The sequence below is a fragment of the Myripristis murdjan genome, chromosome 22, assembly GCF_902150065.1.
Source record: "Myripristis murdjan chromosome 22, fMyrMur1.1, whole genome shotgun sequence".
In the NCBI taxonomy this organism is placed as follows: domain Eukaryota; kingdom Metazoa; phylum Chordata; class Actinopteri; order Holocentriformes; family Holocentridae; genus Myripristis; species Myripristis murdjan.
Window position 1 is genome coordinate 7,057,251 of NC_044001.1, and position 15,195 is coordinate 7,072,445.

Genomic DNA, 15,195 nt, shown 5'->3' on the forward strand with positions numbered 1-15,195 from the left:
ATTTGCTGGTGTATTCGGATGTAGCAGGTCACAAATTCTTTGGAGTTCATTTGAGAAGCCGAGATGGAGCCTGCCAGATTTCATGTAGTGTCCAGTCACAGGATGCAATGTTTTCACGTAAGCACTGACACACTCGGTCCCCACAAAAAGAATCACCTCAAGCTCTCCTTATATCTCAGGCAAAAACAAAAGAAAGGAATTTCACGTACATACACTCATCAAACACTTGCAGCGCAGATACACAAACTTAACTGCCTTTCTCAGCTGGATCAATGCAGCTGATCTGAAAACACAATTGGCACAGATTATCAAAATAAATACCCTGGAAGCTTGGCACTATGCAAAAAGAAAATTCACATTTGAAAGGAATCTTATAAAAAACTATTGAATAATCTCAGTCTACTCCACATGTTTCATTTTTCCTCACTATTACTTATATACTATATGCTGATGAAGGTTACACCAGTGTGTCGTAAACCTCTGAATGACTTTAAACTACCACTGAAACAATATAGCTCCTATTCAAATAGATTTTTTTTTTCCACAAACATGTACATCGAAATGAAGTATCTAACATCTATCGGACTATAGATAGTGCTGTTGTCTGCATCTCTTTTTAGTGCCTCTTTTTCTTCGTCTTATCTTCCTCACTTTCCTGTCAGTCAGTTCCTTAAAAGTGACCTCTGAAACCCAGAATGAAATCTCTTTTAATCGCTCGGACGCTGCCGTTGTTTTGGTTCTGGGACCAGAAAAGAAGTCAGGATTCCTGCTTACCAGCAAGTGCTCCTTCATTTGTTCCGCTAAGCCACCTCCACCTATGGTTGACCCATGTTAACTGTAACTGTGGCCTGCTGGCAGGTGTTCCTATGGCGATGCGGACATCTCTCGGGACAGGTGACCTTACAGGTGCCCGCCCAAGATGCTGGTGACAGCCTGGTCCAGCGAGGGGCCAGGCGTGGCCCGAGCCTGGGCTGCGGCGGGGCCCTGCAGCCGCTGAAGCTCCAGGATGCTATCGATGGCGCTCTGCAGATGTTCACTGAGCATGTTGTCCTCTTGGAGGGGCAGAGGCGGCGGGCTGGACCGCTGCTCGGACCGAGGCGGCGGATCCGGCCTGTAGCATTTCAGTTTGGGGGCACTGACATCTCTAGGAGGCAACTCAACGCAGGCAGCCTCTGGCTCTGGCATAGAAAGGGGATTCGGGGCTTTTATTTTGGAATCATTTGCTGTCTGTGCTTCAGCGGCCCTGTCGCAGGGTGGTGGGACGTCCTCGGCGGCTTTGGCAGGAACAACTCCGTTAGGGATCTCCTCGCCGTGCTGAGGATGTCGGGGCAGCCCATTGGGTGCCTGAGAGTTGCGTTCGTTCACAGCACTGCCGCCATTGGTCAGCTGCCCGGTGTGGTCCCGCTTCAGACCGGGGTCACAGGCTGAGTTGTGAACCACCTTGCGGGAGCCGGACTCCTGCTTGATGGTGAGCCTGAGTCCCCCCCGGGAGCTGGAGCGGTACGTCTTGAGGCCCGGGGGCCGGTCGGAGAGTCTGGTCCAGGCTGGGGGGGAAGAGGGGCTGCTGGAGGAATACAGGTGGGAGGGGCCAGAGGCCAACGCACCATGAGGGGAAGACGCCGACGTACCCACGGCCGTCATAAACGCCTCTGCAAAAAACATAAAAGTGACTGATTAAGCACCATCATGCTTTGTAAATCCTGTTTGAACACATCAGTTAGTTAAACTTAAGTTTCAAGTTGCAACCCCCCCCCAAACTTCTCTCTAATCTTCTCTTGCACAATTTAGTTGAACTTGACTCTGGTCCAGATGTTTTAATGCTTTTCAGGATTAATCCATTAACATACAGGGAAATTTCCATGACCAATACTTTCCAGCTCTGTTCCTCCTCATCTAAATTTGTCAAATAGTTTATTTGAGGGTTGCGTGTTTTGTTTTGGCCAACTCCAACCACCGCTTGGGACTTTCATAATCACAAAATTTGATTTGGGGTTATTATTCCTTCAGAGGTTCCTATGCTTAACAACAAGCATGATGTTTCACTTTTTTTTTTTTTTTTTTTAATCAAGGCTGTTCTGTCACTTTTCCAAGGTTTTCATTGACGTAGGAACACAGATTTAAGGGTCTACTGGCTTTTAACCAGCTGCGTAAACCTCCCACATGTCATATTTTTAACCTTAATTTATTCAGAGCATGCACAGTCATTTTCAGCACCACTCTGCTCCACATTCACACAGTTAGTGGAGTGCCTTGCTAATAGGAATGGCAAGGAGAAGAAGGTGGTTACTCATTCACTTTATCCACCCAGACTTCCCCTTTCAGTCCAGGGATTTGAACCAGTAACTGTCCTGGCCCGCTGTCCCCCTGCTGGGACACTGACCTGGGTCTCTGCGGGCTCTCCGTCTGTCCTCGCCCAAAGCGAACCGCTCGGCCTGGAGGAAGAGCCGCTCCAACATCACCATCTCCGCTGACGGACTCTGCTGCTGTGGAGAGCAATAAGGATGCGATCACCCCTGCGGTTTGTTTTATTTGCTCCAAACCAGAGTGGAAAAGTTCACCGTGTTGCACTTTTTGTGTTTGGTTTGCTTAGGTTGACGCTGCCTGGTTCCAAGTGAACCACGGCTTGAAAACAAAAGACAGATGGACGTGCAAGTGGCTTCTTTATTTGACAGCGTTTTGGTAAACCTGTCATCCTGAGAATTTAGAGATTTTTGGTGATCAGATCTCAACATCTGTCTCCACATGTGTTCCATTCTCTCTCCTTCAGACCCAGACTGCAGTTTGTTTGTTTTTTGGCAGAAAACTGACACTCGATTCTTGATGCAGTTATTTGGTGCAAAGTTTATTTGGCCTTGTCTAACACTAAATCAGGGGGTGTCAGATGGCCGCATTCGTTCAAATGAGACCTCACGGGGGCCAGATTACATTCTGCAAACGTCAATATAACCTCAGTCGACACATGGATATTTTAGACTACTTTCCAATTTATTATTTCAAAACAATCAATGTGTAGCCAACCAAACAATGACAAATTGCATACAGGCCCAGAATTGCAAAAAGCAAGGGAAAGGAAATGCGACAAATACATAGCATACAGGTTTGCCATTTACCTCCCAGAGGAAAATACTGCTCTTTCCATCTTTCTTGAGAATTTCTATACTTTCCATTTCAACCTTTCACTTTTTTTGACAGCATGTTTGCAAAACTACCATAACACAGTGACAGTCAGTGCAGCACTTAGCCTGCTGGTTTTTCCTTTACTTGTAGCTAATTCTATTTCTGGCCGATGGATAGTTTGTATTGCTAGATCTACTTAATTTAGTATAATTTATCATTAATTTATCATTAATTTATCAGTTTATCATATAAACCTCCGATTTTGCTTCTTAAATGTGCTTGATAATGATTGGATACAAATATTGCAATTAAAAAAAATCATATTTTGATTTGAAAATATGTTTTTTGTTTTTTGGGGGCCAGATGAGATGTGCTGGAGGGCCATATTTGGCCCACGACCCATATCTCTGACACCTCTGCATTAAACACTAAATATTTAAGAGTTAAAAAGAAAAATGCCCCAAGCATGACTGACATGAAAGTGGTCAGTAAAGAGAAAAATGTATTTTACATGTAGTATCTGAAATTAATCTTTTCACACACTTAATGCACACATACACTCTTAGATATTACAAATACACAGGCATTTCTTCACCACAGTGCAGTTAGGCATGGAATTCATATTGCTGTATACAGGTAAGATCAATTTACTTTCAATTCAATCAGTTCAGAATGTAAACTGAAATTATAATTACCTTACTGATAACTGAGTCTAAATTTCTGATAATAACTTGACAGATCCTGTGTTGGTCACCACCCTTGCAGCAGTTTTGAAAATCCAACATGGATTTCATTACAGCAGAAATGGATTTTTACAAAATGGTGATGGGGGAAGAGAGCGGCATGCCGTGTCTTACCTGCGCTTCTCCAACCAGTAGCTGCCTGTACTTGTTGACCATGTCCTTGGTGCGTTTCAGCAGGAAACCTGACACAGTGTCAAACTCCTGGTCCACTGTCCACAGAGGGAAACACCACACTCAGAATAACACTGTTTCTGACAATTTCTGCAAATTATTTTCCACTATCATTCCCAATAACATAACTAGGGAGGTCTATTTTAACTAATTCAACAAATAGTGTTGTATTGTTGTGTTTGTCCTAGACAGGTCTGTCTTGAGAATGAGACCCTGTGACTCCACAAGATTACCTGCATAAATATATAGGAAAAAAAAAATAGAAACTGATATAGGTGCACAACACTGACTGGCTGATATTGAAACTTTAATAAGGGGTCTGATATACTGGCGAACTTAGACAAAAACTATTACCTTAACTTTGTCTTTTAGTACACTATATTACCAAAAGTATTCGCTCACCTGCCTTTACTCATACTATGAACTGAAGTGCCATCCCATTCCTAACCCATAGAGTTCAATATGATGTCGGTCCACCTTTTGCAGCTATTACAGCTTCAACTCTTCTGGGAAGACTGTCCACAAGGTTGAGGAGAGTGTTTATAGGAATTTTTGACCATTCTTCCAAAAGCACATTGGTGAGGTCACACACTGATGTTGGTCGAGAAGGCCTGGCTCTCAGTCTCCGCTCTAATTCATCCCAAAGGTGTTCTATCGGGTTCAGGTCAGGACTCTGTGCAGGCCAGTCAAGTTCATCCACACCAGACTCTGTCATCCATGTCTTTATGGACCTTGCTTTGTGCACTGGTGCACAGTCATGTTGGAAGAGGAAGGGGCCCGCTCCAAACTGTTCCCACAAGGTTGGGAGCATGGAATTGTCCAAAATGTTTTGGTATCCTGAAGCATTCAAAGTTCCTTTCACTGGAACTAAGGGGCCAAGCCCAGCTCCTGAAAAACAACCCCACACCATAATTCCTCCTCCACCAAATTTCACAGTCGGCACAATGCAGTCTGAAATGTACCGTTCTCCTGGCAACCTCCAAACCCAGACTCGTCCATCAGATTGCCAGATGGAAAAGCGTGATTCATCACTCCAGAGAACACGTCTCCACTGCTCTAGAGGCCAGTGGCGGCGTGCTTTACACCATTGCATCCGACGCTTTGCATTGCACTTGGTGATGGGTGGCTTGGCTGCAGCTGCTCGGCCATGGAAACCCGTTCCATGAAGCTCTCTGCGTACTGTACTTGGGCTAATCTGAAGGTCACATGAAGTTTGTAGCTCTGTAGCAATTGACTGTGCAGAAAGTCGGCGACCTCTTTGCACTATGCGCTTCAGCATCCGCTGACCCCTCTCCGTCACTTTACGTGGCCTACCACTTCGTGGCTGAGTTGCTGTTGTTCCCAAACGCTTCCATTTTGTTATAATAGAGCTGACAGTTGACTGTGGAATATTTAGGAGCGAGGAAATTTCACGACTGGATTTGTTGCACAGGTGGCATCCTATGACAGTTCCACGCTGGAATTCACTGAGCTCCTGAGAGCGGCCCATTCTTTCACAAATGTCTTGTTTCACAGTCTGCATGCCTGAGTGCTTGATTTTATACACCTGTGGCCAGGCCAAGTGATTAGGACACCTGATTCTGATCATTTGAATGGGTGAGCGAATACTTTTGGTAATATAGTGTATCTTTGACATATAGAAGGTTCAGTCTGTGGGTGTTGTCATTTTGTGAACTCTGGACTTCAGTTGCCATAGAAACAGATCTCTTCAGTGCATAAAAGACAATCTGATTCATTTGGACCGAACAGCTCAGGTGTGTGAAAATCAACCGCTGCTCACTGACCTAAACTGAAGTCATCCTGAGTGGGCAGGTGACCGGCACAGGTGTGGTAGGGCAGCAGGCGTCTGACCGCGTCCTCCACAGTGAAGAAGGGCGGGCCAGTGTGTGGACTCTGCACCGCTGCATGGTCCACACAGAGCTGCTGCTGGAACCTGACACACACACACACGGCACAACTCTGTGGGCATCGATGAAGCTTCACCACAGCACCTGCCTGAGCTGCAGCCGACTGACTACAGGCTATCAAAAGTGATCATCCATGATATTTCCATTTTTCTGCTCTCTTTTGCATATTAACATAATACAATAGTGCTTCATCCTGTATCCGGTTAACAAAAGCTTTTACATTTGCTCTTCCAAGCCTGTTCTCTGCCTGTTTCCTAGGAAAAATCCTCTGGCACACTAAAATGATGTGTTTTATGTTTATGACTGCAGTAGCACCAGCAGTTTGTTTGGAAATGAATAGAGGAAGAACTGGGTAGAGAGCATAAGCAGTGATAACCACCACAGCAGAACACACAAAGGAAAGAGCGCCACCTACACAAACTGAGGAAGAGAAGAAGCCAAAGGAAAAAAAAAAACAAAAAAACACCACAGTACCATCAACACTGCTTGACTGACAAGTGGCAAGATTCTTGCAAGATTCTTGCAAAACACAATCCTGTGGGCAGGCTACACTGAGTGTAGTGTTATTATTGCTATTAACACCCAGAGGAAATCAACACATTAATTAATAAATTAATTAATAAACTGACTAATTACTCCTGAGATACAAAACCTTTCCAACACCTCATATCCACTATTAAAACAATTAAAATCCCGAATTAGCCATCAAGTCAAGCTATTTCACAATTATTACAGGAAAAAGCGTCAGTCCCTCCCTGTGATGAAAACTGTTGTCACTGCAAAATCTAACTTTGGGGAATCTCAGGCTTTCACTTGAACTGAAGGCCTTCGTTGTCTTGTGTTTTCGTGACCTTTGGGGCCATGACATCCATTTAAAATGTGATAAAAATAAAGTGACGTTTCATCCCACGGCACAGAGCAGGATCAACATCAGATGCTGTGCTTTGCCTCTTACCTGTGCCTCCGCATTGCTGGTGTGAGTCTCTCCTCTCTCTCCTGCTCCACAGGACCTGCCAGCTGGCATGTGGGAAACATTTCAGATGAGATCAAGGGATCGAAACAGGGGGGCATTTTAAAGTCATTAATAATAAGTTGGCCATATTTAACAAAAGATCATTTCAAAAGCCTGCTGTCTCTATTCCAAGAGGAGAGCCGATTCAGTTTATAGTCACTCAATCCATAAAGGAAATTCCCAGACACATTATACAAACTTCAATCTCAGTTATTTAAATAAATGAGTAAAATAAAAAAAAATGTAAAAAAAAAAAACAAAACATTTTTTTTTTTAATTAGGAAGAAAACATGTAGTACTTCTGAATTAACTGGACTGAAAATGAAAGGAGCTCGACCTTGCTCCTTTGAGTGACTGCCTCACCTTGGTGCCAGTCTGCTGGCTTGTCTGCATGGGAAGCCCCTGAACTCGCTCCCTGGGAGCCGTGGGCCCGTGACCCTGGACACCCTGGGGTGCAGGAGATGGCGGATGGACATCGAGAGTAAAGGCTTTACCCTCCACGGCCAAGGCAGCTGTTGGCTCTGGTAATAAAAACGTAGATGAGAATGCTTACGGTGAAAGGGGTGCAGGCCATGCTGACAACAAAAATGAGAATAAAATAAGGATAATAATGATGGTGAGGGTAGCAGAAACGCTTAGGGAAAATGAAACCAGCCACAAATCACTGAAAGAATAGTGTGTACTTCCATGGTGAGATCCATCTGTGTGTTGTAAGACTCACTGTTTTGTGTGTGCTGTTGGACAGCAGGGTCTTCTCCTCTGTTGGAGAGACTGGCAGACACAGCCATGAGGTCAGGCTGCTGCTGAGGCACCACGACACTGACAGGCAGAGGGGAGGGGCTGCTATAGACTGAAGTCTGGACCTGGACATGGGGAACCGAGGCCTGAACTGGGACCTGCGCCTGGGACTGGGGAAATAAGGCCTGTGGGACCTGGACCTGATGATGGGCCTGGGGCTGAATCTGGGGCTGGGGGACTGTGGCCTGGGAAACTGCAGGATCTGGCCCAGGTGTGGCCAACGGTGGGCCATTTGGTGGGGAGAAGCCTTCTGGAGCTGTGCTGCCTGTGACCTGAATGGGAGGGGAGGGGCAGAGCAAGGGTGTATCCTCAGGGTCTGAGGGGAGTGGAGAGGCCTCCACACACTGGTCTGCCATCACAGTGCGGGTGTCAGCTTGACCAATGACTGCATGCGCCTGTGGCTGGGTCTCTCTCTCATTGGTCACAGGCGAGGAGAGGGACTCCATCGGCACCACTGGCAGAGCTCCAACCAGCAGCTCAGATGATGTAATAGGAGAGCTAAGTGCTTGCTGTGGTAAAAATGAAGACCAGAGAAAATGAACAGTCACATAAATAGCTGCATCAGCGGTAACAAGCATCAATACCTTTACATTATATGGATATGAATTAGCTTTGGTACTTTGTTGCACAATGGAATTGTGACATTTCTGTCATTAAAATCCTATATGGAGAAAATTCATCTGAATGCTAATACATCAGGGAAATCAGCACTTTTGGAACACCAACCAAACGTAAATCAGCTCAAGCAATATGTCACTTTGGCACAAATCCTGAGGAGTTTGTGGATGCTGAGACCTGCTGTAGATGTTGTATAAAGGCCTGGTTCTGGGTCATGGAGTGGGTCACTTCCTCCACCGCTTGGCTCATGTCTGCTGGGGGCATCAAGAGTTTGGGAAGCTCCACGGCTGCATCGGGGACTAGAGCTGGTTCAGACGGGGGCTGTAGGACGGTCACTACGGGAGGGGAGGGGGACTGGACCCTTGCAGTGCTGGGCTGCACAGAGACGTGCTGAAGAACGTGTCCATAGGACTACAGGAAGACAACAGCTAAAGTCAGAGAACTCAGACCTGGGCAAAGCAGCACTGGCAAATAATTATGGCCTGTTGACATCTAGTTTGACTCCAGAGGTATGGGGTTTGACACTGAAGACAGCAACAATAAACACCAAATAGTTTAGACAATAGCAGAAACGCATTCAACAATCAGTTTCATGTACTGCAATATGTCCCACCAATCACTCCAAACAGGCCAAAGCAAATGCTAAGAATCATCTAGTACGTGAGCCCTAATCTGCGGTCACTATTTTGGGTATGGACTACAGTACAACTATGGTGTAACAGAAAATGCGTATTAGCTTGGTTTCAGTCTTAATTAACTGGTAGACAGTTTTTTGTCAGCCTGGGTGCTTACGTATCAGAGACTCATGGTATTGAACATGGTAATCCTCAAGTTTCCCTTTTGTATGCCCCCACTTAGAAACATTATTAACTATCACCATGTCAATTACCATCTGTATGCAGATGATACACAATTGTACATTTCTTTTTTGCCAAATGACCCCAGTGCGCTGAATGCTCTTATTGCCTGTCTGACTGACATTCATGTATTAATGGGGAAAAACTTTTAAAAACTAAATGAGGGAAAACAACAGATTTGTTTCCTGGAACCCAAAGCAGCAAGAGAAAAACTGCATACAGTGGAACCCAAATCACAAACTTGGAAATGATTTTAGATTCTGATTTAAAATTTAATTATCCTTTCAAAATATTTTTTCATTAAAGGAATATCACCAAAGTCCGATTTTTTTTTTTTAAACTCAGAAAGACGTTGAGATACTCATTGATGCTTTTATTACTAGCCATATAGACAGCTAGTATTCTCTTTTTACTGGATTACCTAACAAGTCTATAAGAAAACTACAGCTAGTTCAGAATGCAGCGGCCACTGGCTGCTCTTTTAGAATTGATTTTAAAATTTGTTTATTGCTTATAAAGCTTCAAATGACCTTGCTCCTCTCTTCATCGAAATTTTCTTTCATTTTATGTTCCAGCCAGATCATTAAATCCCACTAAGGCTTTTCTTTTAAATGTTCGTAATGTGTCCCATTAAAATACCAGTGAGGCTACCTTCTGGTTTTATGCCCCTAAACTGTGGAAGACATAGCCTCTGGATATTATATTGGCAAGCTCCCTCTGAATTTTTTATGGAAATTAAAGACCTATCTTTTAACCTGGCTTTTATTTTTGATTGCTATTTTAGTAATATTAAGTTTCACCTGTGGGATCTGCTGGAAAGTCTCTTCAGAGCTGGTCATTTCCTCTGGGATGGCTCTCTCAGGTAGTAGCACCACAGAGGCCTGCTGGAGGTTCAGCTGTCCTTCTGTCACTCCTGCCTGAGGACCCTGGGCCTGGGCGGCAAAAGGCAGCCCCTGTACTACTGGAGGGCCGTTAACGATTGAGATGGAAGTGAGATCTGGGGGCAGCACCCCTGAACTGTTGATCAAGGTAATGTGGTTCCCCAGGGCGGGACTGTGGACCAGTGTGGCACGTTGCCCCTGCCCTCCAGGGGTGTAGGTTCCAGCCAGCTGCGCTGGCATCTGGAAGACAGTGGGGGGTGCTGACTGTAGCTGCAAGGGTCCTGAAAGCACAGTGGCCTGGCGGAGTGCTAGCTGCCCTGTAGGGGTGGTGAAGACGGGGCTGAAGTTCAGCTGTCTTTGGGGTACAGTTAAGATCTGAGAACCATCGACAAGCTGCCCGGTGGAGGGAGTCACACTGTGAACTGACGGTCCTTGGTGACTGGGGTTGAGCAGCGGTCGAGCTGCGCTGGCAGGCTGGGAGATAGTGACAGAGGACTGGCCTGGAAGAAGGAACTGGTTTTGGCCTTGGAAGAGTCCCTGAGGCTGAAGCACAAAAGAGCCGCCCTGGTTGACCAGCTGTAAGCTGACAGGCTTGGGGAGTTGCTGGGTCGCCTGCTGCTGTGGAGGAGGAGGCTTTGGGCCTGGAGTTTGGGACAATAAAATATTTGGTGAGCCAGTCCCAGGCACAAACGTAAGACCTGGGGCAGCTTTTTGCCCAGACGGTTTGGGGCTAATTTGAACCAGTCTGGGCTGAATGCTGATGGGCAGCTTGGGCTGGATGGGAAGAGGGGTGCGTTGCAGGAGGATGCCCTGTGCCGCCGCCGCCGCTCTCAGGGTCGGGGCGATAAGAGGACGTCCTGTCACACTGGGCACAGCCTTGTGAATGATCATACTGGAGCCCTGGGCAGGACTCAGAGAGAACGAGGTCTCAGGAGTGGGAGCAGGGAACACATTTCCAGGTAGGAGCCCCATCAGCTGAGGAGGGGCAGCAGGCTTCAGAGAAGGACAGCCTGGCCCAACAGCCAGAAGAGAGGGCTGGGGAGGCTCCACTGCTGCCTGGGTGTCCCTGGGCAAAGCTGGGGTGACAGGCAAGGTCATGGATTTGGGGAGGAATGGTACAGTGGGTGGGGAGAGGAGAGGAGCAGGTGAGTACAGGGACAGGCCCTCCCCAGGTTGGGCCAGGCCGGCCTCCAGAGCCATGGTCTGCTCAGTGATGTCGGCCTCCTGGAGGCTTTGCTGCAGGATATCACATGCCACCTCCTCCTCCTCCTCTTGCTCCACTTCTCCCTCCTTCCCCTCACATCCCGCCTCCACAGGCCCACCCTGTGCCACCGGTGGGTCCTCTCCTCCCTCTGGCGATGACAGGAGGGCCTCCTCCAGGAAGGACAAATCCACACACCCAGGTGGAGGCGTGTCTGGGGAGTCCCTGTCATCTCCCAGCAGAGAGACGGGGCTCTGGGGGAGGGAGGAAGACAGCGGGAGACGTGGAGGGCGGAGTACACAGGGAGGTGGAAGGAAAAAGGAGAGAAAAATTACATGAATGGTAGGAGTTAACAGGAAGCAAATACAGGCACAGAGGAAATCATTCTCATGGGGGAAATGCGGGTTGTTGTGGCGCTGCTGGCTGTGGATCCAGACACTCACCGGGGCATCTGTGAAGAGGGAGGGCTCCCCAGAGGAGGAGTTAATGAGCAGGTCTTCAGTCTGCAGCTGGTGGGATGAAACGACTTAGTCACTTGTTTTAGGCTGGGCTTGCATAGTCATGATGAGAGACGCATGCAGTGTCACATAACAAATCCCTTTCAAACTGTTACCTCTCCTCCATGCAGCGCCACAAGACTGTGTCAAGAAATATTTCAGGCTCAAGCTTATCATTTACACCACTGAATTTTGTTTGAAACCATTTCTGTTTGGGACTGTTCTGTTACCTCATTTGTCCCATGAAGGAAGTCGTTCAGGGCTTGGGGGTCACTGTGAAAAACAAAGAGACATAGATTATGATCCAATTCAAAATCACATTAAAATCCTGGTGAAAACAGGACAGCGACATATTGACATGTACAGTAGAAGTGCAAAGACGACAACAAAATATGTGAAGAGCGCAACAGTGAACAAGTGACAATACACTGTCTGCGTCATTCTACTTATGTGTATTCAGTGTTATACAACTAATAAAGCCCTGTTCAAGTTATTGCATCATTCATTTTTTGATAATCTACCTAAGTAAGGCTGGTTAATATAGACAAAATGAAGTATCATGATACCTTTTACCAAATACCTCCTTATCGATGGTGTTGGTTAATACTGACTATTGGTGCTTTTATGATATGTTTCCACACAAGAAATGATGATAAACAATCATTAGTGATGTGGATATGATGAGCACGTAGGTAGAGGCAAATGACAGAAAAGCTCAGATAGTCTTAAGTTAAGGAATTTATCCTTTTACTGTAGTGCAGCCTTTAAAAAACAGGAAAAGACGACACTTGGAAATATCCAAAATCCCAGATAAAATCAGCCACATGTCACTGATAAACTGATATAGTTTATCAATATCTCACCCAGCCCTATGATCAAGTACATTTTCCCGGGGCTAGTGTGCCAATGCCAACCTGTGTGATAATCATAGAGACTCACCACAAAACGTCAAGTAGGCAAGTCCCATCTTCATCCTCCATGTCAACTAAGGGAAAAAGGTGGAATAGAGCAATGATATAAGAAATTGTTTCCATTAAGGCGGTAATATGGGGAGAAAAAAGCAGCTTAGATGATCTTTCTTAGTTACACATCCCTGTATAGTGTATTAGGCTCCTTTGTGAAACTAAGCGAATCACCCACTGTCAGCCACAACAATCAACAACTTCAGCTCTTCAGTTTTGTTGTCCATGTGTTCAGATGGAGACAGAGCATGTGAACCTACTTCATATGTAAGAGGCCCCATACAGAGCGGTCAAGCTGAGTTCTCGTGGTGGCCTCATGGGAAACTTTGGCTGGCTTTCAGGGTCTGGAAGTGGACGGATGCCAGGCCAAGGCGGCAGGACGGAGACGGATCCTCCCTCTCCTGGGGCATCGCCGTGTCTCCCAGTGTGGGAAGCCCGTGGAGAGGCTAGAGGGGTGGCGTGAGTGGGCGGCGGGGAGGGCAGAGGGGACACACACACACAACCACACACACACACACACACAAACCAACAAGCTGTCAGGTCACTTGAGGTTATCACCAGCCAAAACACATTTTCATCCCAGCAGTGAGACATAAGATCAATATATGATTCATCAGTTTCTTGCCAGCTGGCTGTATGGTCTGTGGTGTGATTCTGTACAGACACACTTGAGAGAATGATCTCAGTGTTTACCAGTAATGCAATCATATTTTTTTTCTTTTTTGACTGCACTGATTATGCCAGAGGCTGATAGAGAAATGGGAGCTATTGTTGGGGCTATCAGTGGCCACACAAGCATGGGAAAGGCAAATCTGGACGCCTCGGTTGTAAATAGATGGCTCCCCTGCGCCTGGATGTGACTTGTCCTCATGGCTGGATGGAGCAAAAAAAAAAAAAAAAAAAAGCAATGTGAAAAGCTCGCTACAAGAGCAGCCAATTATAATATTACTCTGTGCCTCGCTCAATTTCCAGGGGAGGTCCCTTAAAAAAGACAAACCTCCCTCACCGATTCCACACTGACATATTTTTGTTTACAACACGACAACGGCATTAACACCCTCAAGGTACCGCATCGCCCAATGAAATACAGGCAAACGACCCTCATCAAAACCTGCAGCGGCAAGTGCATGCTATTCTCTTTCAATAACAGGACATGGATACAGTGATGCATAGCCTCCAAATACAGGTTACGTAAGGTGAATGTGTGTTCATCTAAAAATAATGCTCCAAACGATGCCGGATGGGGGGCTGCTGGTGATCCTTATTATTTTTTATTTATTTATTTATTTTTTATTTTTTTTTATTTTTTGGAGGGGACCACGGGAGCTGACGCCTGCTGTAAATCATATCGCAGCAACAAAAGATGCCTGTGTTAAATATCACTGGCACACAGCCGCCCCGAGCGTTTTCCCTTATCATTCTGCCATTAGAGTAATTCCGCAATTCCACAATAACAACCCCTAAAAAAAAAAAAAAAAAACTCACCCCTTCTTTGTGGTTTATTGTCCTGTCAAGCGGGCCTCTGCGCCATCGATTCTCACTCAGTGGTCTTTTCAGATGCTAAAAGGAGGAGAGGGAGTGGTGGGTGGGTTGGTGGGGTGTGTGTGTGTGTGTGTATATATGTGTGTGTGTGTGAGTGAGTGTGTGTGTGTGTGTGTATGGGGGGGTGGTGGATGGGGTAGGGTGGCGGTGGTGGTGGTGGAGGAGGAGGAGGAGGGGGGAGGTGGAGGGGGCCGGGGTGGGTGTGAGAAACAGACTGGGAGCCGATCACAACACAAAGGTGGAGAAAACAGTGCGAGGCGACGAGGCTCCAGCTGCAGCGAGTCGGCGAGCGGAGGCTGCCCGCGTCTTGCGCTCCTTCAGGCGGCCGCAGACGCTTCGAAAATCCCCGCTCTGCGATAACGCTCCTTCATCACCGTTAACAGCTTATTATTCCGAGAAAAGGATACGGTAAGGGGTACATTTTTTGTCGCGAGCCGAGCAAACGAATAAATAAAAAAATAAAACTAAGAATAAAAATAAAGAGGGGGCTAAGAAAATGTGCGATGTTGTTTCCGCGTCCAATAGGAAATCAATATTTCAAGACGCGCTTATTTGCCATCGTATTGAGCGAAGAGGGAAAACGGCTAAATGAGCGACAACAGCATAAATTGTCATTTGTCGTCGCTTTCCTTTGGTAACAGGAATTGCTGAAATAAAGAAAAAGAAGGAAAAAACAAGAAAGAAAAAAATGAAAGAAAAATAAATACTCAATAAAAAAAAAAGAAAAAGTAAAAGAATTAGAGTGACAGACCTGGTGAAAAAAAGAAGAGTGAAAGGAAAGTGGTAAGAAGAAAAGTTTAGTAAAGACAAAGAAAAAAGACTGGTATGATATAGCCTACAACAGAAAAATCCACTTCATGCCCTTGATTCAAAAATCACAATATGCTTG

General features: G+C 46.1%; 1 protein-coding gene across 1 annotated transcript; it reads right to left on the reverse strand.

Moving 5' to 3' along the window:
* Positions 1 to 462: 462 nt before the first annotated feature.
* On the reverse strand, positions 463 to 13,104 carry LOC115354513 (BRD4-interacting chromatin-remodeling complex-associated protein). Its single transcript, XM_030044905.1, has 14 exons — positions 13,025 to 13,104; positions 12,742 to 12,787; positions 12,033 to 12,075; positions 11,749 to 11,814; positions 10,024 to 11,559; positions 8,544 to 8,777; positions 8,135 to 8,257; positions 7,672 to 8,092; positions 7,314 to 7,471; positions 6,894 to 6,955; positions 5,816 to 5,964; positions 3,975 to 4,069; positions 2,381 to 2,483; positions 463 to 1,649 (listed from the first exon to the last, which is right to left on the reverse strand). Exons 2-14 carry the CDS (start codon positions 12,780 to 12,782, stop codon positions 901 to 903), a joined length of 3,780 nt encoding a protein of 1,259 aa, XP_029900765.1. The 5' UTR covers positions 12,783 to 12,787; positions 13,025 to 13,104; the 3' UTR covers positions 463 to 900.
* Between the last annotated feature and the right edge of the window lie 2,091 nt (positions 13,105 to 15,195).